Raw genomic sequence first — 26,867 nt, forward strand, 5'->3', positions numbered from 1 at the left:
AGTAAATATTATCCCCCCGTTTAATTTCTTAAGTTTGCTTTGCCTTAAATGATTTCCAGGTCAGCAGCATTTTTTAATTGTCTTATAGGGCATCACATCACATTTTCTAACTTTTTTTGTAATATTTATAAATAAAAGTGACGATTCATCATTTTACTTGCATAATCAAATTTTATACTTTTTAATTACTGTTTTTTAGCACTTTGTAACAAAAACAATTATAAAATTGTTTTTTTTTATCTTTAAGCTATATGCAAATAAATAATTGCAAAAATCAGGCGATGTATTGATCATAAATCAGAAATTTTTAACATATAATTAAAAAATGCAAAAAAAAAAAAAAATAATTAAATATCTTGAAAATTACTTTTCAAAACTCTTTTGACCTTATGCATTTTCTTTTAAAATTTAGAAAATAATAAAAACCTTCGCAACTTTCTATTTTATAATTCATTATTGAATCTCCAAAATACTTTTAAAAATATTTCAAATTTTATCGAAAAGTTTATCTCATTCCAACGTTGTCTTAAATTTTGCACTGTTTTTGATAGAAAATATTTTAAATTAACAGCTAAAAAATACTGCCGAGAAAGAACCAACATTCTTCTTAAAATAATATATTATAGTTTTACAAAGAATTCCAATGCTTCATTTTCTGACTGAACAGAAGAGTGGTAAAAATGGAAACTGCAAAAATCCAGTTATTGTGGAAGAAGTTAAGGGACCCGCTGCACATTCCATAATAAGAATGTTTCAGGCTGTACTCAACGGCTCCGGCCAACAGCGACATATTTGAACTGCACATTTCTCGACTTTTTTCAGCAATACACATCATGGATTTCATATCCCTGGAAAATAAAAACTTGTTACCCATCAGCAACTCGATATTCAGGTGATTTAGGAAATATTTCCATGTTTTAATATGAATTCAATTCATTTAATTGTGATATTTTATGAAAAATATTTATAAAAATTGTGCATGTAATGAGGTTATATGCATTGAATAAGTAAGTCTGTCATCTAACATCGGACGCTGTGTTTACATTTAGAATTTATATGACATTCAAATATCATTTGAAGATGCTTTTAAGTCTTCGTTAACAATCAGATTATTAAGAGTATGATATATAATATTTCAGTACGAAATTTGAACGCTTACACATCATTGTTTGCGTTTCTCTTTTAGATATGCATTAAATATTATATTTTACACATTTATAGATTTATTAAAAACAAGAAATAGCAGCTTATTTTTTCAAAGACTGACTTACGTGCACACTGTAGCCAGTTTATGAACAGGATATTCAAGTTTATGCCTCCGAAAAGGATTCTCTGTTGAACAGTCCTTAAGCATTTCTGTATTCTTTCTCAGACATGGAAAAATTTCAGTAAAATCTGAAAAAGAGTACGTCAAATATAAGTAAAAGATTAATTATCCTTCGTTAATCAGCAAAGTGCAACATTAACTTTATACTTACTTGATTTCACTCGGTATCGATACAAATTTATTCTATAAATACTGTTGCTAGAGTTTTGTTGCCAGACTTGGCTATATACATAATATATAATGATAATAATGCAATATATATAAGGGATTCCCCAATGAAAAGTGGACAAGTTGAATGAAAAGGATACCTTTATTGGAAATCAAAAGAAATTGCCATGAGCATTTTAACACAGGTCGCATCACTTAGGTAGCATGTCCATGCCTTTGTTATAGAAAGATGTCGGTTGATTCTTGAGAAAGTCCTGCAGAGTTTCCTTCACTTCCTCGTTCGAATGAAAACATAACCCCCCATAAAGCTCTCTTAAGTGGCCTGAAGATGTGGAAGTCAGTGATTGACAATCCGGATTGTACAGTGGGTGTTCTAACACATCCCACCAGAGTGTTTTTAAGTTGTCTGGATTAAAGCACATTCCAACGGAGTGTTTTTAAGGTTGTCTGGTTTTCACGGGAGACGTGTGTAGGGCTTTGTCATGGAAAGGGATCACTGGTCTGTTTGCTTTTGATTGCATTCCATAATTTCGTCAGATTATTGCAGTATTGTGTTGAATTGATAGTGTTTCTTTGGGGCAGGAAATCAACCAAGAGTGGTCCATGGTAGTTGGAATATTAAAAAAATCGTACTAACGCTCGTTATTCCGTTCCGATCTGAACGTATTCATGCATAGTACTACTTTACTTTCGATCAATTTCTTCTACCATGAACAGCTTTAACTGCTGAAAGCTATATGCATTTCACACCTCCTACCGCTTTTTATATCCATGTTCGGTGACGCTGCTATAGCTGCAGTTATTTTGATGCAATCGTAAGTGTCCACTTTTCATTTGTGCAACCATTTTATATATAATATGTGTAGTCTTTTGTTTTAATCAGGAGCAAATATCGTTTTCAAGATGGACATTCTTTCCTTTATTTGTTTAAATATCTCCAGAATATTTTAATCTTTTAAAGCTAAAAATTACACAACGCATCTTGAAAAAAAAACCCAAGAATGCTATGCGCAAACTTAATGAATGTTTTTATTTTTTACTATTTCGGAAGTATCTTGCCATAGAGAGTATTTTCTTTCTTACATAATTGATAACAATCATACAAAAATGAAATGCTTTTTTTTAAATCTCAGATTGCAGTTGCACATTTTTATGGAATGCGGTTTATCTTGTTGAAATTTGTTTTCTAAAACCTATTTAGAGATAATATTTCTTTAAAAGATAAACAATTAAAACTAAGTTGAATAGATTTTCCAAGGACCAGAATTTTCAAAAATAGTTCTTTGTAAATTTTTTTTTCAAAGCCACAAATTATATCTGATTGCTTGATGACAACATCTATAAAAAAATATTGACGCAACTAAGAGAATAAATGACAAAGTTTCAGCTGAAGTGAGTCAGATATAAATTTTCCTGCTTCTTCTTTGGTACCAATTAATTATATAGGTTTATTAAAAATCATATTTTAATAAATAAAATAATTCATACATACCTTTGTTTTATAATAATAAATACATAAAATAATACATCATTTTACTACTCGAATAAATTATAGATTTTCATTTTTTACTAATAATACAACCATTTATTATTTTTAATTTATTTTTTATCTGCTTTACTTTTGTAGAAAAGATAAAGCATTATGATAAAAAGAAATAAAAATGAAATTAAGTAAATAAAAAGAAACGGAAAAATTTCTTTTGCAAGGATGGAAAAGCTAAAGGTTTAAAAAACGACGATGAAAAAAAGTGTATTGTAGAGAAGTTACAATGGCTGAATTTTTATTTTGAATTGTATTGCTCCTTATTTTGCAGTGTAAATTTTGAATGAAATACGTATCATATTTAATAGCATAATGTGTAATTTTCCATGAGCAGTAAACAAATATTGATATTTATCTGTGTTTTTTTTTTTTTTTTTGCTTACCGCTTTCTTGTAAAGCAATGATTATATTTAAAATGGCTAAATGGAAAATTAAAATTTCCATTATATTATAGTTCAAGTCTAATCTATCAGGTTTAAATATGGTGTAAATGGAAAAAAAAACTGAAATTGAAAAACATAAAGCTTTATATAATCATGTGCTTTCCACCAGTTTCAGTCCCGTGCGATAAGAAAATTGCAACATATTTAATGGTAATAAATATGTTGCAATGGAAGAGGATTTTGACTAATTGCAATAAAATAGAAGTTACATTTGAATCTAGGCGGAGTCCGTGAGAATCTTACCGGTTCTTATAAAGATACGATCTGAGTCCTGATGTACAAAAACCATAGAAATTCGTATCCGGGAAATCTGGCCGGGCCAGAAAATTTTCAATGCATTGCCGATAACTCTCTTTAAAATTTTTATTTTTCTACTTCAAATTATTATGTAATATTTGTTTGATTTTTTTTCTTTTAAAATAAACATCATATTCCTTATATTATTTTGCATCAAAATAAATAAATAAATAATTGTATTCATAATAATTAGCTCGATCTTTCCTAATCTCCCTTTATTTCATATTTGTTTGTTCATTCCATTGATTACTTCTTACGGAATATTTTGCCGGATTTCTGCAAATTTATTTCTTTTGTATTGTTTATTGACACTCTCTTCAGCAAGTAACAATGCCAGTCTGATAATTTATATGTTTTAACATTGAAAAATGTATAGTAAATTTGGCAAAATTTCCACACTACACATTTTTATACTGTTTCAAAGTTCCACAGTTCATTTTTTTCCATTCACAGTTTGAAATTTTATTCTGAGTAGAATGGAAGTTGAAATATCCTAATGAAATATTTTACTCATTAATAATATGATATTCGTTATAAAACTCTTTTTACTATCTTTTATTTAAAATTTTATTCACTTGTGTATCTTCGATGACAATATACTATTGCAACATAAGCGATTGCGATTATTATCTTTTAATCGACTGCTAAAATTAAAATTATGACTTCAACGATTTGAAGCATGGAGCAAATTCAAGAAAAAAATTGCATTTCATTTCAAAACTTTGTATCATAAATTACATATTTAAACATAGAATATTTTTCTTTTAACTGTAATCTCTATTTTACAGTACTTCAACGAAATGTAATTCAAAAAATATATTTCATAAAATTAATTAAATTATTGATTAATTATAATAATTGATTAATTATTACGATTAATTAATTAACTTATTATTAATTAAAATTTATTCACTAATTCACAAATATTAGAGAATCATTTAACTTAATTCAATTTCTTAAAGCAACATTTTATAAGAAAAAAATACTACTACTTAAATTTTAATTAAATTAGAATTTTTGTCTATTGGCATAATAAATTAATAACTTTGTCCATACTGCTTTATTTTGACAAAGCTTAGAATGAATAAACATTAATCAAAATTTTATCGTATTTTCTGGTTGAAATTGCCTTGAAATCGAATCTAAAACCTCCTTTCCTGAACGCTGTCTTTATCTGCATATATATATATATAATATACAATACCTGTAAGAACATAATTTATGCTCTCATCAAACGTTGTTCGATTGATTACGTTAGGTAACTTTAAATGCAACTATGTTGACATTGAACTTAACTCAAGTTGTCACATACTGTATTATAATGACAATTTTATTTTCGTAATATTCATGAAGGGTTCTTAAATTAATTGACTTGGCAACTTTGATGTAAAACTGTTGAGCTTAAACTTTATAAAGAAGCATTTCTTTATACAAGGTGGTGTTGTGCACTTTAAGAGTATGTTGAGGACACTAACAATCGTGTATTGTATAGCAATGTATCTCCTCAAATGATAGAGATTTGCGCAACCTCTGGAAATAGGAGATAAAAGGAAAGACTCAACATTTATTGGCAACTTCATTGATAAATGCAATGCTTAGAGTAATTGTTCAAAATTGCGGTCATTGATAATAATAGATGCTTGACAGCGTTGATGAAGTGACTTAATAAACGTTCAGATATTCAAAGACGTACAGCAGATAAAGATATTCGAGTGACGAGATACTCATCTAAATAAATGGAGTCGCATAAGCAAAACTCTTCAAATGTGCCCATCAATAAGGATAAATAGCGAGATTGTTGTGGTCTTAGGATTCGTTCAATGCGACCCAAAACTCTTCATTGTCTTAGAGAATGTGAGAGGCTCACAGCATCATTTTAAAGTGTCTTGCACCAACTCTCAAAGATTGCACCAAAAATTTGGGATTACCCTATATTTTTTTCTCAAATGGTTTTACAGATAAATGAAACAAAAGTGCTTACAATTTTTGGTGTCTGTATCTGAACTGCATCCTTCATTCATACGATTGAATAGTGTGACGCTCATAGCTGCCATAATGTGATGATCTTCTTCACAGTCTTCAAAAGCGTCCTCTATGCAAGCTTCTACCATTTTTCTGAAAATGACAGTGGAAAAAAAAATCACAATGAAATTTAGATAATTCAATCAGTTATATTTTAGAGTATATTTACATAGAGGAAAAACATCCGATAAAAAAACTAAAAAACCATATATGTGTGTATGTGTGTGTGTGTGTGTGTGTGTATAGATAAATATACAGAAAATTCGTAATTATTACGTCACAAATGCAATCCACCTTCTCTATCTTTACTAGGACCAAAGTCTTTAATTTGTTTGCCATAAAAATGAGTATAAAGTTTCTTTCCTTTGTTACAAAAAATATCAAAAATAAACATGTATTATGAAGTCTCGCAAAAGTTATAAAATTCTGTTAAAAATCAAAGAGACTTTTGAAGAATTGATATGCTGTGATACTGTGACATTAAGAAATAATCATAAATGTTTCAACGCAATATCTGTTCATGTTATTCATTTGAATGCATCGAGCGGAATGTTTTAGTATATTTTTTTATGCGAAGCTTAGTCTTCATAGTTACTTTAGTTATGTTCTCTTAAATTTAATAATTCTTTTAATTTAATTACTATATTACTTTAGAAGACTTGTTCTTTACTTTTTGTTATGATTCGCTTAGTTTTATGCATCTCTCATAAAATTTGAGCTTTAATCTGAAACAGGAAACGATTAATCCGTAACTGGAGACGGGAGTCAAAATGACTCCGTGTTATTTATCAGTACTGATTATCACGTGGTTTTTGGTGCTCGAATACAATCATCTCCTCGGTACTTTCAAGCTGTTTTATCAGCAGTATGTTGGCAAAAGTCTAATTATGAACTCGTGCGAATAACCTAATTATTCTTTTGAAAAGTTTTTATTGTTATTTATGGTGTCATTGACTCCATATCTCTGAAACTGCTTTTAATTTAAAGAATGCAAAAAAAAAAAGAAAGAAAGAAAGAAATATTCTTAAAATAATATTTTAAAATTTTGTATTCTTCATATTTGTCTGTTAAATTCTAACAGTTATTAACATTAACGTTATTCCTTAATATCCAAACGAAGTAAACCAATTAAAAGATTATTTTGGTTTTTCTTATAACATTTTTCAAAATTTAATATTATAACATTTAACAATCTTAATACTGATATTTTTAATATTTTTGGTCACTACATGATTTCCAGAATGTATTGTATTTACAAAATAAATTCCAATATTGTTTACGAAAGGCAAAAAAGAAAAATAACAATGGAGTCATTTGGATTCCATGTCTCGGGACGCGTGTGGAAATTTATATCTCCAGTTACGGGTTTAACTTCATTAGCTTGCTGAATCGAAACAAGCTCATAAAACTTTTAAGAGTCAGTCAGCATCGGAGTGTACTGTGTGTTAAAGAATATACTTTATGATTTTTTTTTGTTATTACAGAGAATTTCGGTTGCTGATTCACTAATTAAATAATTAGGACCTTGCATGAAAAAGGCGAAACTTCGTCAACGCTAATTAAAACTGCTTATCTGATACATAAATAATTTAAAATAAGAGATCTTTCTGTGTTTGAAAAACAAAACTTTCGAAAGGCGGAAGATGAAGATAGATATATTTTTCCGGAAATATAAAGAAGAAATGTCAGTTTCCTTCGTCATTTCCTTCTCTAATTTCATGACGACCGGTGTTACTAGAAAGTGCAAAATAATGCAATTTGCAATAACTAATACAAGTTCACTCTTCTGCAACTAGCCTTTAACGAATTTCATCTACCAAAATTTTTCAACGCAAACGCTGGTTTTTACATAGAAGCGAATATTTTCCTAATTTTGCATTATCTTTCTTTTGATTTCTACCACCTTTGAACTCGATGGGTCACTTATATTTTCAGCTGAGTCTCCTTAGAATCATTGAAATAAATAGCACTCTTAAAAGGAATCTTCCAGTAAAAAGATTTCAGAGTGTTCAGAGTAAGATTCTGAGAAAACTCAGAATTTCAGATTAAAATTAAGAATTTGCTTCTTGATAAATTGCAAACGAATTTGATATTAATATCGATTAAATTGTTTATAATTTTAAAATTATATTTCCTTTAGATATTTAAAAGAATATTCATTAGAAGGGAACCCTTTTTAAGCCATGTTTTTCAAAGCCATTGGGATTTATTTGATGACTCATATTCTTTTGTATGAGAATACATCCTTAATTTAAGAGCTTTTAACACATACAGTGTTATATTTAAAATAATTTGAAGCTGCATCAGTGCAGTTACTCGCTCAACCCACGACCGTGGTCGCCTGGTGGTAAGGTCTGGGCCTCGGAACTAGAGGGTTTTAAATTCAAGACTCGATTGCACCAAAGAACTGTCGTATAAGCGGGTCTTGCACGTTAAATACGCCGGGGCCAAATGTCCTCCCGCTGGTGTGGTGTGGAAGCTTGCACAAGTGAGTGCCAGATCAGGCATCGTCCTTGTCATCAGACCGTTTAAAATTAAGTGGTACGTCTCCAAATAGCCCTAGTGTTGCTTTAAAAACTGGATGTAATGTAACTAAATTAAAGTAAACTAAACTTGATGGCTCCTATTCTTTTTATGAGAGTTCATCCTTAATATTACAGTTTTTAATACACAGAATATTGCTATTTAAAATAATTTGAAGCTACATCGGCGCACTTATTCCCTAAATCCATTAAAAATATTATTCAAAATTTTAAAAACATATATTTAGAGAATGAAATTTTCAATAACTGTCAGATTTCCTCAAAATGTATGAAAACTGTCTAGTTAGTAGAAATTGTCCAGGAATTAAATAATGAAAAAAAAAATTGCTAGGATATGGAAATCTCATCAGAACGAGGAAAAGGAAGCAATTACATGCAAGCCTCGTGGAAGTGACGATTTTGAATGAATCATTAAATAAATCTTTCAAAATATCACCATTGCATTTATTTTAAGCAAATAATCAAAATACTAAATTTACATTCCGGCAAAACCTTTTTTTGTAACTGATTGATACATAAAGCAATATTTATAATAAGTAAATAAACATTTATAAAATTAAAAATGAAATTTAGTTTTGCGAAAGTGATGTTTAACGATTCACCCTATAAAATATTCAAGATTCTAAACTGTATTTCTTGAATTCTGTACTCTCAATATAAACGTTCCTTCTCGATATGGTCAAATCCGGCTGCAAAATTAGTTCAATTCGCCTGTGCGGGAATCGAATATACGGTAATTTATTGCACATATGATTCCAAAAATCCATTTCTTCTCCCATGCGGTCCAAACCTCAATATTTTTCCAGATTGCTTGCAAGTCCATGTGTTCCCTACCTTCAAACCTCCCATCTATTGGCATAGAAAGAAATATGACCAAGCACAGCATCAAAACTGCCAAGCCATGTAAAATGGATTTCTGAAGTTCTACAATGCTTATAAATGGAGTTGTTTTTTTTTATCGATGTATGTAATAAGGAAAACATTTACTGCTTTTAGGCGGATTAAAAAATGAGAGGCCGTATTTCTAATGTATCTAGTAATGAATAAATTTTTTACAGTATCTTAATATATAATAATATTTACAATATTACTATTCTTATTACTTGATACTATGTGTTTGTTAAAGTTTGATGAGCTTGATATGCATTAGTTCAAAACTTTGGCAATAGATGGCTTTTAAATTGCTCATTTGTTCCATTGTTTCATGGATATCTTTACCTTTCTTTATCTCTTTCTTTACCTTTCTTATTCTCTATCTTTATCTTTCATGCATATCATTACCACCAATTAGTTTGCTTTTAGAAAATAAAATTAATATTTTATTCTACAAGTGACGAATTATTATAAATCAATTGTCATAACTTTTAACGAACACCTTGAAAGAAAGGTGATATGTATGTATCCTAATCTTTTTCCACAAAATATTTCAGTAACAACTCTTCAAAAGGCAAAGATGAAAGTATTCAAATGGAAACTAATTAAATATTGATTGGGAAACTTTCTATTCCATTTTCCCTGTAATTCTTAACCAATTTTTAGAAAACGATCCATAAACGATGTTATAGCTCAGTTATTTTATACCTCACCAACAAAATGTGCGCAGTTAAATAAATTTCCTTTAATTAGCAAAGAAACATTCCTAATGAAATAAAGTCGATTATTTTAGTAGTTTAGCAGTAAGTCTCTATATTTTATTAAGGATAGATATATATCTAAACGATATGAAAGATATCTCAACAGCCTCAAAAAGATTGGGCAAAAAATTACGATGACAATCAGTAGAAAGAATTTATTCTGAAGTTCTCGTATGTGGTTAAGAACTTAAGAGGCACATCAGTTAAATACCAATAAGCTAACTAAATTTTAAAAAGTTAATTATATATTGAACTTCTTTTATATGATGAGATTTTTATAGTCTGGCATGCTGTCTGAAAAAAAAAAAAAAAGTTCGAAATTTTTGATAGGGCACACACACACCAACCCTACCAATTATAGCATGTGATTTCTTCTTGGGTAGCAAGCATTCGGAAGTATCTTCAAAAATTCTAATTATATTTTCAGATGAACCTGAATCAATGTTCAGCAACTTCAAAATAAATTAATGCGCAAAATCCAATTTTCACCTCTTGAAAAATCAAAGAATAAGATTTTCAATGAGATGAATTTTATTTCGCACCATTTTTTCTCTAATTTTAGGAATATTTTTAAATATACTTTATTACAAAACTTGTCTTTTTGTCAACTATATTAAAAACTTTCGTATAATTGTATTTATACGAATGCACATCATGGTATTCTTAAATACATTTGTTCTGAGCTGACGCCAGCGCCATCTAGTGAGCCTTTTCTCTAATATATCGCTAGAGCCTCAGTTAGTACATGGAAATACTTCCATTGAGCGTGTGTTCTTATGCGTTGTGAGTGGGATGGAGATATGGGATATCTTCACCCTTGAGTTCCAAAATAAAGCTGTAGTCCAAGAGACTGTGTTTGTGTCTGTATGATGAGTAAAACTCAGCTATCGACACAATAGGAGTAAAAACCTGTTTTTTTTTGCTTTCGCACATTGTATCTGTTTTTATTTACAGGTAAATTATTAAACATGAAAATTAACTTAAAGGAGATTCATAGCTCTATTCTCAAATATCATAGCGTAGTATTAGAACTAAATTGTTTATCTTTATAATTTATAATTAAATATATTATAATTTATATTTTTTGACATATCCTTAACTATATAGTAACAATAAACATGCAAGGAATAAAAAGTATTCAATGTAATTTTTAAAAAAAATTATATAATTTTATTTATCGTTGCGACAAAGGTATGTCCAAAAGCAATTATTTAAACAAAAGAAAGTAATATGTTGTAAGAGATACATTCAAAAATAGTTTAAAAAATTTATTAAAAATTCAGAAAAAAACATACAGAAGTATGAATGATATTATTTAAAATTATATAGCTTGAATTTTAACGTAGTTTTGAATAATTTTCGCATTATATTAATCTCTGAAGTAACAAAGAAAAACTGTAGAACTTTAGATCGATTTTTAATTAAATTTCTTCTTAAAATCTTGAAAAACCTTTTTATTAAACTATATATTACACAAGAAGCAGCTATCTATAAAATTTGATAATTTTCAAATTAATGTTCTGTTTTGTAGAGTATTTCGAATAATTATTATTTCATACATATCACATCACATCCTGTATATGCAACAACACTAGCCTATAAACGATGTCATATTAATAAAATAAAAATAGATGAATCAAGTCTCAAACATTACTTTATTACGATATTTTGGAATAAGAATTTTGAAGCCCTTAAAAAAACTCAGTAATTAGTTTCTATAAACAACAATCGTGAACCTGGGAATCGATGCAGAATTTCCAGATTTGATATACCAGTGATTGTTTTCTTCTAATGTACAACTAAATATTTAACTTTTACTTACAGACAGTAATCCACTTCCTCTGATTCTGTTCCATTGTGGATCTGGAAATCATACTCGTCTTCGATTAATCGCGTAAGTGTTTTGATGCATCTTTGAAAACACGCTTCCCGACATCTCAAGCCCTCAGATGTCCAATAAAGTGCTAAAAAAATGAATAAGATTCAATTTTTTCCGCAGTGATTCTGTGATGTCTCAGAAGATTTTTTATAGTGTAAAATTTTAAGGCCAACAAACATATTTGCAACAACAATGACCTGCAGTCTTGATAATAAAGCTGACTAAATGACACTGCTGTCATTACATCAGCTATAGTGAGGAATTTGGAGGTCTATTATCATTGCTTTTTGTGGTTTATTAAATATTAAAAGGATATATATATATATATATATATATATATATATATATATATATATATATATATATATAATATATTCATGAAAAAATAGTCCTTCATTAATTTCTAAAAATGATTTTTATCTGCCAATAATTAAATGGTAGAAATTTATGCTTATTAACATCTGTTTAGCCATATTATGACTTTATACCAAATATTCATTTAAAATTGTTTGTAAATAATGTAGACTTGCACCATTGAAAGATGTCTGCAGCATTTATTAAAATATTTTTAATTATTAAATAGATGTACCATTTTCTAAAAATAGAACGTGATTTTAATCAATTCAAACTGAGCTTTTTGAAAAAAATGCAATAACTTGTATCTCAATCAAGTTACAAATCAATTACATCAATAGCTATAATCAGGAAATGGGTTTTCCTTTTCCCATGCAGTGCAATAGCTACGAATAAATAAAAAATAAATGGAAAAAGAAAGGTAGTAGTTCAATTTATTTATAATTTTAGTTCCGTTTTGGGACAAGAAAATTGTAAAAAGTGCCGAAAATCGATTAATTTCATTTTAAAGAGATAATTATTTTCTGAATTTCCTGTTGATCTATCTATTACAGAACTATTTTTCAAGAACCGATCTTCTAAAAAAGAGTAATTTTTTAAAATCAAAATTGGTTTATAAATATTCCATTCAAATTTTAAAAAATACGAAAAATCGCTTCAATATTGTTACAAATCTATCATGTTGCTTCCCAGCACAGTTAATTCTATCTAAGGAAAGGTAGTTTAACGGACAGCTCTATTGGGCGCTAAATGGATATTAGATCAATGACCCCCGGGCGGCAAACTTGAGTCAACATCGATATTATATCTGTGGTGATTCAGTTTTCCCATAAATTAAATCTCGAATATCATCCAATGAGAAAAATAAATACTATGAAATGCAAAATTTTTTAATTTAGCAGAAGTGCTATAATAACTGAAATGCGACCTTGAAGATCATTTTTTTCGCTACTTTCTATATTTTTAAAATTTTTTACTTCCAATATATAATTTTGTGAACTTGGAGCTTAGATTTTTAACATGTTCCTATTAAGAACAAAATAATGAAAATATATTCATAGCCATAAATAAATTTTTTGCTGCGAATATCAATCTTTGGTCTTATTGAACAATGATGGGAAAAGGTTATGGTGATGATTAGGAATTAAAGATTATGTATGGAAGTAATTTCCTTTTTTTTTTTTTTTTTTTTTTTTTGTCATCTTGGAGGAAATGTGCAATTGGATTTATTGGCCATTTTTGATTAAAAAATAACATAATTAACATTATTAAATAACATTAACAAGATTACGGAATTAAAAGGTATTTGAAAATGATAAGCAGGGCTGAAAGCTGAATTTTGTTACTTGTTTAATGTTTCCACTCAATGACTTTAAGTATTGTGACTAAACTACTGATTCTTTTGAAATAAAATCTCAAGTTCAATCAAATTATGAAACATAAAACTTAACTAACAGTTTAATTTTTTGCAATTTCTTGATAAGAGAAGCAGTAAAATGAATTTTCATTAGTACTTAAACACAAGTTCGCTATCAACTTCAAGAAATAGGTTATTTAATTTTGTCAAAAGTCGAAATCAAAGTAATATCTTGGTGTACTTACTTGATATGATTAGGAGAACTGCAATGAATGAAGACTGCATATTTTCAATGATTTGTGGTTTGATTACTCTTGTGAGATTTACTATTGTTGGGTTTTTACCTGTTCATATCAAAATGAGTGAAATAATTCCATTATAAGTGGATTGAATCACTTTTTTTTTCTCTTTCCGAAAAGGATATCCTCTCTGGGAGCACACTCATGATAATCGGAAAATCGACATCATTTACTATTCTAGGAATTTCAAATCAAATTGCAAAATCAAAAGTGTAATACGAGCCGTGGATGCAATATTTGAGCCACATCAATGACGTCATTAGCATCATGCCACTCTATGATTTTTTTCACTTATTTGGATCATTTTATAATGGAGGACTGAATTCCCCTCAAGGGCACCAGTTTATTACTTTTGTTATAAAACACATCTTGAGCCTTCATGTTATGAAATACATTTCAATTTTTGTCATGATGATCCTCAGATTTTATTTCATTTGATTACAACGATATAGATAGTGTAGATGACTTACAAATTAGATAATAATGATGGACTTGCTAATTTAACACCATAGAATTTTTTTTTAGAAATATTTCTTGCTAGTTCATCATTTTCACTGAATACGAGTTCGTCATTCTTATTTTTTGAAGAACTACTAATTTAAAACATTGGAATCTATTTAATGAATCGTTTTCATCAATACGTCGTTTGCCCTGGTCAAGATTCATTTTGATGTTTAAACGAATATTTATTCTAGATAGAAATTCGATTCTTTACCTACTCTGAACCTAGATTTTTCCATTTGTATCAAATGCAGAAACAGCCTTTTTCATTTTTACTCTTCTTAAAATAGACAAATAATAGCTTTCTTTTATATATGAAATGACCCCAGAGCATTTCTATCTTATATAGAATAATTTCTTTTTTTCCTACATCATACAGGTAATCAAATGGAAGCTTCCTTCATATCAAACAACTCAAATCAATTTAGATTTTTATAGAATAATAAACCAACATTTGACACGCCTAAACTAGCTGGAGGTGGTCTTGACTTGAACCATATGGGTATCAGAGTTGTACGATCTATCTAAAAGAGGTAATTGAATCCATCTAAGAAAGAAAAGTGTTGTGTCTTTTTTACTTTTTTGCCGAAGTGCAGTTCTTATTACTCTAGTTTTTTTTTAAAAAAATATTAACTATTACGAGACGTATTCGGAAAGTAAATATCATTTTGAAAAAAAAACTAATATTTTTTTCAATTCAATTTTCTTTTTACATGAAAGAGCATACCTTAAACTATTTTTCTACATAGTTTCCGCCAATGTTCAAACACTTGTCGTAGCAGGTTACCAGCTTTTCTATACCTTCTTCGTACAAAACAATACGTGAAATTTGAAGAAATTCGGCTGAAATCGTCGTCAGGGAGAAACGACTATTCTCATGGATTTTTTTCGTCATTTTTCCTTAGAAGATCATCATTGACAACAGAAGGCCGACCACTCCGAGCCTCATCGTGGAAATTCGTGGACATCGTGGACCTTCATTAAACATTCTAACCCACTTTCTCACCATTCCATCACTCATCGTGTCTTCTCCGTAAACATCTTTAACTTGACGATAGATTTAAGTCGGTTTTATATTCCTTGTGTTCAAAAATCGAATTACAGTACGAATCTTAACAGTCGGCGGGATCAGTAATTATTTTCCGCATTTCAAATGTGTACAACAAAATGGAAGCACAATGTAGAACCAAACCAAAATGATGTCAGTTCAGAGTCAGTGAAATGGGAGACAAGTTCACATGCGCGAAACGCCGACGTTGCAGCGATAGTGCAGTGAAACGGTACTTATTTTTCGAATACGCCTCGTATAATGTTTGATGTGAAATTTGAAGTGATGACAAAACAGTGGTAGATGTAAATTCAGTTTACAGGAAAGTAAACACCAATGGTGCACCTTATAACTGACAGCACACGTTTTGAAATAAAATTAATATTACTACATTTCATTACTAAAATAAGAAATAACTAGAATTGTCATTTTATAAAGGTTGTCAATTTAATTTTTATCTATTGTAATAAATTGATCTGAAATGAGGCAATCGAGTCAATTATGGGAAATAAACTTTATCATTACACTAATTTATTCATGCAACGTTGCTGAACGCAAAATTATTTTTGTGCTTAAACTAAAGAAAAAATAACTATTTGACTGTCACAAATGATTCATGGAAGATTTCCTTATACTTATCTTTTAACTCCACCGGGAAGCATTCGATATATGGGGAGGAAAAGTTTCCGGCACAATGATTGGTTCTCATTTCCCTGATAATGTAATGATAATGGTAATGATGTTTTCCTGATATAATGACTTGGAGTCAAGTTATCTCCACTCCGATGGCATGATGTATCTCGTAGGGAGGTTTGTACCTTACCCGGTTATAGTCATAGGTCGCATCCAAATTTGTTATTAGGATTTTTATTTAGTTTACCCCTGATGCTTCGGCAGAGTGAGGGTGGCAGTTATATTTATTTTTATTAAAGTATCTATTTCATTTCAAGTGGTTATGATTTAACAATTATTTATAGCAAAGTTTGGAATTATCATGTATGCATGTTGAAGGTTATGTGGCGTAAGTGAGAACGAAAAATTTAAATTATATTAAATATTACTAATGAATCAAATCCCAAAGAAAAATCTTTCTTTGTCTGCAAATCTGTTTTTAAATAAAATTTAAGAATCTATTGTATCAAATATTTGCAAAAACTTGTAATTTTTTAAAAATTTGCAAATTACCCAAATGAATGAAAAAAAAAATGCAAAAAGTCAGTTCGTTTAGAAGTTTCTTATAATTTTTGAAAAACGATACAAAATTCATTTGAACATTTTGAAAAACAGCTAAAATAAATTTTTAGAGAATAGAAAAGGGAAATGAAATTTAGAGCTTGGAAGGGTGCATATAAGTATTGAGGTTCACATTATTAATTTTTTAAGTAATATAAATTTCTGAGTGATAGCGAATCTTAAAATAATTAAATAATATATATAAATAAGCTACACGTTTTCTTCAGAATCATTAAGATAAAAGAAATCTTGCATTTCTCTTTCTCTAGTTTTAGTCATATTAAATTTAGTTTCCTCAAAAAATAAATCATACTGTCAGGTTGTTTGGTTTCCCAATATTGCGCATGTTCATAGAAAAGAAGATAATAAAAAATTAGCATTGAAATTATAGGTCATGATTCTTCCGATAAAAATTTTGCTTCATATCATATACTTAAGAAAAATTTGGTAGAAATCTTATTTGGATTTTCACAGGGAATAAAAAAATAGTGTATTAATATTTATTAGATGTTTTGAGTTAAATACCTAATAACAAATTATGTATATATATGGTCTCTAAACAATGTTATTTGCAATAAAAGTGTAATTATTATTAAGTATTATTCAATAATTCAAAAGATAATTTTTTTAAAAATTTTAAAGTATTGAATTATGCATTATGTTTATTTGGTGTTATAAGATAATCTTTGTTAATAATACAAGTAGGGATTGCAATACCGGTATACCGGGATACCGAATACCGGTATTTTGAGCCATTTGTACAATTTTGTAATACCGGTATTCACAAGTTTAAATACCGGTTTTTCGGTATTTACTAGAAATTTTTAAAATTTATCCACTATATGTTCAGGTATCACGAGCATAGCAAAATAGTATGCGTTTTTGTTTTTATGTCTCCATAACGGGCGAAATTAATTAGCTAATTAACGGCTTAATTAATTGCTTAAATCTAAATGAGCGATACATGGATTATCCCTGAAAGAAAATATTGTATCCTTAACGACTGATGGAGCAACAATTATGAAAAAAGTTGGAAAGTTGATTGGTGCAAATCAGCAGTTGTGCTATGCACATGGAATTCAATTAGGAATAATAGATGTATTATACCAAAAAAATAAAAAAAACAGAAGAATCCAAATACTGTGGATATAGAAATTTCGGATTCCGACTTTGAAGAGAGTGAGAGTTATATTGACAATGAAGATAATAACGATGTAATTGTTGAAGAAGATATTGCTAATGAGGATGAAATATTAACCTATCAAGAATTGCTTCCTATAATTTATAAAGTTCGAAAAATTGTTAAGATATTTAAACGTTCCCCTATAAAAAGGATATTTTACTAAAATATATACTAACAGAAAATAAAACAGAATATATGTTAATATTAGATTCTAAAACACCTTAGAATAGTTTACTCCTAATGATGGAATGATTTTTGAAACTGTGAAATCCAATCCAAAAAGCAATAATCGACTTAAACCTGTAAATTAATTTTTCAGATAGTGAATTCGACTTAATATCCAGAACTAAATCAGCTCTACTTCCAATAAAACTGACTATTGAGGCATTGTGTAGGAGAGATTCTAATTTATTAACAGCAAATGCAACAATAAATTTCATGTTGCAGTCACTGAAAGAACAGCACACATCACTATCTGAAGAATTATATATTACATTGAAAAATCGCACAGAAGAAAGGCATACCGAAATAGAAAATGTCTTACGGTATTTACATAATTATAATGATTTTAAAAATGGAAATGAAAAAGAAGAAAAGAAAATAACCAATTCAAATCTGATTAAGTTTAGAGTAAATTTTCTTAAAATTTTTTACCCACAATCCTATCCACATTCAGAAGAATTCGGTTCAATTATCGAAGATTATGATGTCACTACTATCGATAGTGAAAAGGTATTGTCTTTTGAACAAAAATTAGAATTAGTAATGAATAAAGAAAATTTCAACGAACCAAAATACAATACAGAAATCAGCTATATACAAAACCATCCGACGAGAAATCGATTTATTTGAAGATGAGAGATTTAGAGGTAAATACTTGGAAAAAGTATATTGCGCATTGCTAACAGTACCACCAGCTAGCATAGATGCCGAAAGAGCGTTTTCGACAGCTGGTAATTTTTACACAAAATTACTTTCCAGGCTTAATGACAGTACAATGGATGCATTATGTTTTTTAAGATCACATTTCAAAAAGTTGTAATAGTACCACAGACTGAATATTACATTTTTATTTGATTTAATATACATTTTTGATATTTACATTTTTTTGTGATTTAAATAAATAAGATGTTTCTTTACTTTTTTGTGATTATATACTGTTATAATTTATAAGTTACAAATTATTTTTTGTGATATTTATACTCTCTAACAAAACTGGCAAATAAAACAAAGAAAAACCTGTGTTTTCTTTATTTTTCTAAAATTTCTAATACCGGTATTAAAACCGGTATCCCGGTATTAAGATCTAAAAAATACCGAATACCGGTATTGAACTTTTGGTCCGGTATTGCAATCCCTAAATACAAGCAAATTTATGAGTCTCTCAGCTGTTGTCTCTGATAGATTGCTTGATCTGGATTTACTAAATTTGGCAAAGATATGTTTTTCGAAAAATGTAGATATCCATTTCACTTCAGATCCAATTAAAAAATAATTCAAAGTTTTGTTTAGAATCTTTTCGCAATTACTTTTTAAACCCTTACTGTACAGAAAGGATTACCATATTTGTTTAATATTCTATTATATAATGATAGAAGTATATTGATCTACTGTGTTTGGATTGATGATATCTCTTAAAACAGCAACGGTTTCCTGTAGCATATTTGACGCAATATAATTGAATTTCGCTATACTCTGTTGGTCATTGGTTTTGCCACTTCAAGTACAAAAGATCCGACGCATATAACAAACCAAAAATGTAGAACACTGAAATTACAAGGGGGCATTCTTGTAACTCTTACATATCTCTTTCTGTACGGGAAGCCTCGATCTTACATGCACGCACTGGACGGAGCATACGCGATAGGAATCATCCCACAGGATGGGGTGTTTGCTTCGTTAAGTCTAACTTTGAAGAAAAAAAATCACAAAAAATAAAGTTTAAGTCCTAACATTGTCATTTTTGCTACCTTTTCAGATTATAAGTTAATTCATAATGCGAGCATTTTCTTTCTCTGACAAATAGCGTTGTTGTTTTTTTTACATAATAAATCGATACCAAGGAAAAAAGAAAAAAAATGGATTCATACCACAAACGTGAATGATACTATCAAATGGAAGATAACACAACCTAGCTCAGTTTATTTGCATTACGCTAACCTCCTCCCCCGCAACAGCTGATGAGTAAAATACCAAAGTCAAGCTGAATATGGGTACACTGAAAGTCAGGATACTAAAACTATGTTCATTTCAAAAGTGATGGACGCAGGGAGCAAGCCATCAAGTGGCATTTAAAAGTTGTTTCAGTTTAAAATGCACATATGCATCACCGTCAAATGAGTTCAATTTCCAGAAATGCACGGGTGGTTTGCTTGGCTGTTACAGACGTTCCTAGGGGATGTATATATGACTCACCAGTCACGAAAGGATTAGCCATCTCGGGGAAAATGAATACCGGACAGATCCGACGATTCTTTTATAAAATTATCAGCATCACCATTATAAAAAAATAATGGTGTTTATTAGAAGATTACTGTACAGTCGCAAAAAAAAAAAAAAATAGGTACAGCACTGTAACTTTGTTATTTATGATCGTATCTTCACAAATTTGTTGTCATTGGAAATGATTCGAAAGAATTGGTTTGTTGAAACATGTGCAAGTTTGAGATTCGAACTCGCAACGTTAGGGTTCAAAGCCGAGTAACAAGCCACTAGACAAAAGTGTACACTCTTCTCCGGAAGTTGTTATCTGGCTTATGATGTTACCACCACAATAGTCCCCCACCAGTGCGTCGGTAGAGTTTATCGCGCCAGTTATGGCGAGCGACAAACGTGATTATCGCGCCAAGTGTTATGGCGGGCGACGGCAAGCGTATGTGAGTGGTTGCTGCCGGTAGATGGAGCCACGACAGCTGAATGAAGGATGTGGTTGTTCAGAACCAGGGTCACCGATGTGCAAGATTGGTTCGAACTCGTTACGTTAGGGTTCATAGCAGAGTAACAAAGCCACTAGACAAAAGTGCACACTCTTCTTTGGAAGTTGTTATCTGGCTTATGATGTTACCACTACAAACAGATAAATTGATTAACTGAATTAATTAACTATTAATTAATTCGGAAATGAATTCAATTCGTTACTTAACGAAATGAATTAATTTAAATATGGATACACTCAGTATCCAGATTTCTAATTGTAAGTTAGAATTGTGAAAGATATTAAAATGCCTTGTTGCCAAAAATGCGGAAGCTTCTATAGGAAAATTTTATTTTTGATTTCTTTTTTATTATTATTATCTACTTTGAAATAATGAATTCTAACTGCAATTTAATTACTTTATGACGTTTTTTTTCTATTTCATTAATTAAAAAAAATATAAGAATTACACCAATCGCCGTTTATTTCTTGAAATTATGCCTTATTAGAGCAGAAGTGAACTCAAAATGCGTGCCAAAAAGCGGGTAATCATTTGGCGCCATCTTTTGGCAATAAATAAATTCATCAGTTCTAATTCGACGCACGTTATAAAAAAATAAGTGCATCTGTGCATAAATCTGTTGATACCGAAATAATTTTCGTAAATCTCAAATTAAAAGACCGAATTTCAGTTAAAAAAACGCACACACAGTTGGCTCATGTCATATTTTTATTTATTTATTTTTTGGTTTCTTGGAGGTATTATATTTCGAGAAAAAATAAAATGTTTGGAAATAGTTGATGTAATAGAGGTAATCTTGCTTGAAATAGATTTACCTAAAACATAGAAATTTATTTTTTATCTTTTTTAATTTATTACTTATTACTTTTCACTACTTTCTAATATGCTAGAGTATCGATTTTTTTCATAGTTGCAGTATTCTAATAATTTAATATTTTTAAAGCGTAAACATCGATTAATCTAATTCAATCTTGACTCCATTTGTGTTGTGTCCCCTGGTATAGAATATGAAAAATAATTGATTTCAAGATTTCTTAATATGTATAACAATGAGTTACAAATCAAGAAATAAATATTAGAAAATAATCGAAATGAAGAAATAAACTTTTTGACACACTATTAAAAGTATATTAATTTTTTTATTAAATTTATTAATAAATAAAATACATTTTTTACATCAAATTCATTGAGGATGTATTATAAAGGTTTCATACATATAAATAGTAATTAAGATTCTATTGAAATATTCATAACTGCTTTCATTTTCCATTCCATGCACTTGAATAAAATAAATTGATTGGAAGTATTAGTATGGTGGGAGATGATCTCACACCTCCACTGATGAGTATAATTTTATACAGAGCTCGTGTTAACAAATCATTCATAATGCCAAAACTCCTCATGTAACCAAAAACTCCTCATGTAAGACATAACAAACGTTGAAACAGTATTGTCATATACTGTTTCAACAAAACTCGGTGCTGATAGATGTCAATATATTTCGTTGTGGATGTTTGATGGGATATGACGTGTTAGTATAAATCTTTACCATTTGTTTCTAATGTATTGTTTCACTCATTCAAGATAGGTTGCATATCACGTAACATAGTACCTTTGATGTAATCCTCCCTCATCTTTTTACTGCCGTTCAAATATCTTTTAATCCTATGAGTGATCCTTTATTTGGAAAATGTGGACCTAGGACCTCTACAATCTCTATTTCCCTCACAAGAACAATATGATTATACCTATGAAAATTCGATGGAAAGGACCTTTGTCCTTAAAAAACAGCATTTCAAGTCCTTTTGTTTGGTTATATGTTTATTTTAAGAATGATGTTATAAAGAATTCTCCAGGTATCTTCCTCATACAAGCGATTTCATAGAGGGCTATTAGCTTTTGAGGCATTATTATTTTGATGAAAGATTTCGGTTACTCGAGTGGTACTTCAGACAAACAATTATTTTCCAACAATTATTAAGCCAGTCTGTCTGCGACTTGATGATAATGATGATGATGATGCCGTGTTCGCGTTGCCACAGAAAGGGAGTGCAGTAGCTTTTGAGGGTAAGGACCTCTGAGCACTCGAAGGCAGAAGTCTGACTTCTAGCTCATATGAAAATGAAACTCCCCTCTTGTACAACCTCTTTTTACAGGGGGGCACATTCACACACCTCACAGATAGAACACAGAAGAAGAAAAATCACGCCCGAACCCGGGACGCCCAGATCACGGGGAAGACGCGATAACCTAGGCCAGAACGCCGGCAATCTGTGCCTTTAATTCCGGTATAGCTCACGTGGGCTTTGATTCATGATACTGATGTGAGTAGTAACATAGCGTAAAGTTGCAAAAATTGTTCAAAATAGCATGTAGGGTAGACTGTGAGCGTAGGGTTGCCTACTTTTTGTTAGTGATGGTAAGCTTAGTTTCATTTAGGTGTTTGCTTAAAAGGGATATCTATATTCAATCTGACTTTTAATAAATTAATCAAAAGGTTAAAGCCTTTCAACAGCATTTCCAGGAAGTATTATTGCACAAAAACTACTTTTTAGGTCACTTTAAATATTAAAAATTAATATTTCAGTGATATTAACTATAATTCCGAATTAGAATTTATCTTAATAAATTTTGAGAAATATTTAAAATGTTTTTGAAATAATGGTTTCATTTTTTTTTCATTTCTCATATTTATTTATTTTATTTGTTAAGTATAGACACATGTACATTTCGATGATATCGAATGCATTTTATTATTGTTGTAATTAAGAGTTAATATCTAAAATTAGTGAGAAGCAGATTAATCAAATCTAAACCATTATCATGCTATGATACTTCGAACTAAAGGCTCTAAATTGAGGCTGACAATTGCAAGAGCTCACAGCAATATACTTTATTTTAATTCAAAATCTTACGGCTCAGAACTAAGGAAAAGAAAATTAACAAGTACAGGAACCACTGATTGTTGATAATGCCACCACATCCATTGCAGTATTCAGGAAAAGCCTGTATACCTCTTTTGATATAGTTCACCAAAAATTCTTGATTCTCACCACAATATTCTATGACTTGATCATGCATGCAATTAAGAAATTTGTAATTTCTGAAAAAAAAATGAAAATGAAAATTATAGTAATCTTAAAAAAAATACAAATCTCCATAATCTTAAATTTTCTCTTCAAATGAAATTACAAGTAACAATATTTTAATCCTGCAGTTTTGTTCGTGTCTATTTATTAAGAAATATCTCCCAGCTATTTATAAAGAGGGAGAATGGTCTTTCAAAACTTTCTTACATGCCCTCTAATAAAGGTGTTATTTTCTTATACTTGCATAAAATTGTGGATCATCAAAAAGTGTAAATAAATTAAATATTATAATGGTTAAAAATTCCCTCTCGGTAATTTGGTAAATTTCGTCGTTTTATAACTAAAACGAAATTAGCTAAATTGTGTATCTATCTTTACCTGTACTTCTTTCGGGGAGGGCTGTACCGTAGCCGGTGATGGCCCTCAGGACTCAACCACAATTCCCGCCAGTGTTACTGTTGCGGTGGTCCGGTCATTTAGTTTTATGGTTTAAATCCGTGTGCCTTCGTGGCGGGTCGGAGAATCAGATGGTTGACTTACCTGCTCACGCGTCCCTCGAGGGGGGGGGTCACCTTGTAATTGAGGATGGTGGTTGGTTCTCGCCATCCTTGAGAGTATACGAGAGGGTGGAGGTAGCTACCACCCACCGACAGCGCGGTAGGAAGAATCCCATAGGGTAGGAATGCACCTTGACCGGTGATGACCCTTAGGACTCAACAACAGTCCCGCCAGTGTTACTGTATAGGCGATCGGTTCAATTCAAGTGTTTTCGTGTGCCTTCGGGCGGTCCGTTGGTAATCGGCGGAAGAGTAGTCAATCTATGATTACCTGCTTATGCATATGAGAGCCCAATAACTCGAAAAAGCGGAGAGATGAAGATCATCATGCGGTCATAACACAAAAACTGCATATATTTTAGATGAAACTCATCAACATGAAAAGTAAATTTTCTAAAATACACACAACCTTAGTATGGAAATTATTTATGTGAGTTCCAGATTTGTTTATAAATAAGTTATTCCGATTTTTTTTACACTACTATCCTTTTGCACTCGGGAAGTAATTCGATGCATAAGCATTCATCTAATACAAGGAGTTATTTATTGCTCCGAAAACTAAACATGAGTATTAGTTTCAAGTTGAATATCCACGAAAAATTAATCTACACCTTCTTACCATCATGTAGATATTTTTAATAATCAAAATAAATAAATAAATGATCAAAATGATACTTCTGTCTTAGGTTCTCAGGGGCCTTTACCCTCAGAAGCTACTGCACAAACTCGGCTTAAATCTCTGACTTCGTCAGAAGGCTTGTCTATGGCAAATGCCATAAGTAACAACAACAACATCTAAATGATGCATTATCTTGAATGGTGCCAGAGAGGAGCCATCCGAGTGCAAGGAGTTAATTACTTCCTTCATTTACTACCGCATATCCTTTTGTTTCTAAGTAAAGTATTACATATATTTGTATCATTGGGTTCATAAAACAATTCGGTTCAGATTATCTCTGATTAGGGTGACGTAAGGGATAAATAGTAATATTGGAAAGATATACGTGTGCTGCTCTCTTTCACTCAGATAATTACTCATCATATCTTTTCAAAACTCATAGTCAAAGCAGTTGGGTAAATAAGTGATAGAAGCATCAAAAATGGGAATGAAATACTGCTAAAATTCAGATTAATGTTAGCAGATACACACAAAATGATTCTAAAATATTTTTCATAAACAAAAAGTCTTCTGACAGAACCGGGATTTGCAGATCTGAACTATGAATGTCGTTGTAAAAATGGAATGAGTTAATTATTGGTTCTTGAGAAAGCTATGCAGAACAAATAAAACATGCAGACAAAGTCAAAAGAAATAAACACTTTAACGACTAAATTTCCTTGAAAGTGATTGTTAAGAATGGAATCCCCATGCCAGCCAATTAGAGCCAACCAGAACTGACGTCAGCTGCTCTGTCTTCATTTTTCATATATGTACTAAAAACTGTAACTCTGTCTTGTGTATGTGTGTGTCGTGATTAAATGTTTCATATGTCATATCCTTGTTTATTCAATATATTTTTAAATTCATTCAGCCAAATGAGACTTTGAGCAGATGTTGTCCCAGCATAATTATTTGAAATATTGAGTAGCATAGAGTTACGCTACAAGGATTATTAGCCATAATGTAAGCTTCATACCACTGGCACTTGGATTGGCACACGCCAGAAAGGATTTGAGACATTTCAAGGTGATTTCTGTCCTGAAATGACTGCCTGAATACAAGGTATACCTAGAACTTAATAGACTTTTCAAGGTCATAAAATAAATGCGATTCTAGATGAACAAAACTATTCAAAAGAAATCTATGATGGATCGTGATGACTCTGCAACCTTTGTACAGTATCATAGGAGACCTGTAAGTATCTGTGAACTACTTTCTAGTCGAGATGTACTAGTTCATTTTTTTATTCCTAGAACGAATATGTGCTTTAATGTTTTATAATCTCATTCGGGATAGGTATTATATTGGAAAGAACTTTCAGATGTCTTGTAGGATAATGCTTTATAAATCGTGAATCAATCTTCTAAGTATAAGGTGCGATTCTATTGTAAGTTAAGTATAAACTTAGGGTGGTCATAGAATCTTTTTTGTGATTATAAAAAAATTATTTCAAAATAATAAATGAATATAATATTGTAAAATGGTTGCTATGAAATAATCGTTTGATTTTTTTTATGTTCATCAGATAATACAATTAATGTTGAAGTAGTGATTTTACATTGGATTGTTAATAAAATATCGCCAAAGAAGGAAAATTTCTTGGCGTACTTTGCTTCTACAAATATTACTGTTTCTTCTATATTATGTGGTTGCATTAAATTTGCTACGCCAATCGAAGATTTTGATACACTCAAAGTTAGGATCACTGATAGTGTGCTTAATGTGATAACCGAAACGTTAGACAATACATGGCGAATTGGAATGCCGACTTGACATTCTTTGAACTGCCACTT

General features: G+C 30.2%; 2 protein-coding genes across 2 annotated transcripts in view; one reads left to right on the plus strand and one right to left on the minus strand.

The window, feature by feature from the left end:
* Positions 1–601: 601 nt before the first annotated feature.
* LOC129961754 (uncharacterized) lies at positions 602–13,915 on the minus strand. The gene is made up of 5 exons (XM_056075302.1): positions 13,813–13,915; positions 11,800–11,941; positions 5,760–5,893; positions 1,272–1,395; positions 602–848 (listed from the first exon to the last, which is right to left on the minus strand). Exons 1-5 carry the CDS (start codon positions 13,850–13,852, stop codon positions 629–631), a joined length of 660 nt encoding a protein of 219 aa, XP_055931277.1. The 5' UTR covers positions 13,853–13,915; the 3' UTR covers positions 602–628.
* Positions 13,916–25,902: 11,987 nt separating this feature from the next.
* Positions 25,903–26,867, plus strand: part of LOC129961856 (uncharacterized) — a 34,805-nt gene continuing 33,840 nt past the window's right edge. Inside the window, exon 1 of the mRNA XM_056075452.1 lies at positions 25,903–26,268. The gene's annotated coding sequence lies outside the window, so the exon portion shown is untranslated. The remainder of the gene's footprint in view (positions 26,269–26,867) is intronic.

Source organism: Argiope bruennichi, chromosome 2, assembly GCF_947563725.1.
Source record: "Argiope bruennichi chromosome 2, qqArgBrue1.1, whole genome shotgun sequence".
NCBI lineage: Eukaryota > Metazoa > Arthropoda > Arachnida > Araneae > Araneidae > Argiope > Argiope bruennichi.

Coding starts and splice junctions, on each gene's coding strand:
- LOC129961754 (XM_056075302.1), bottom strand. CDS start 13,852: ATGCAGTCTTCATTCATTGCAGTTCTCCTAATCATATCAA. Junction 1,396..5,759: donor AGATACAGACACCAAAAATT/GTAAGCACTTTT, acceptor ACTCTTTTTCAG/ATTTTACTGAAATTTTTCCA. Junction 849..1,271: donor AAACTGGCTACAGTGTGCAC/GTAAGTCAGTCT, acceptor TTTATTTTCCAG/GGATATGAAATCCATGATGT.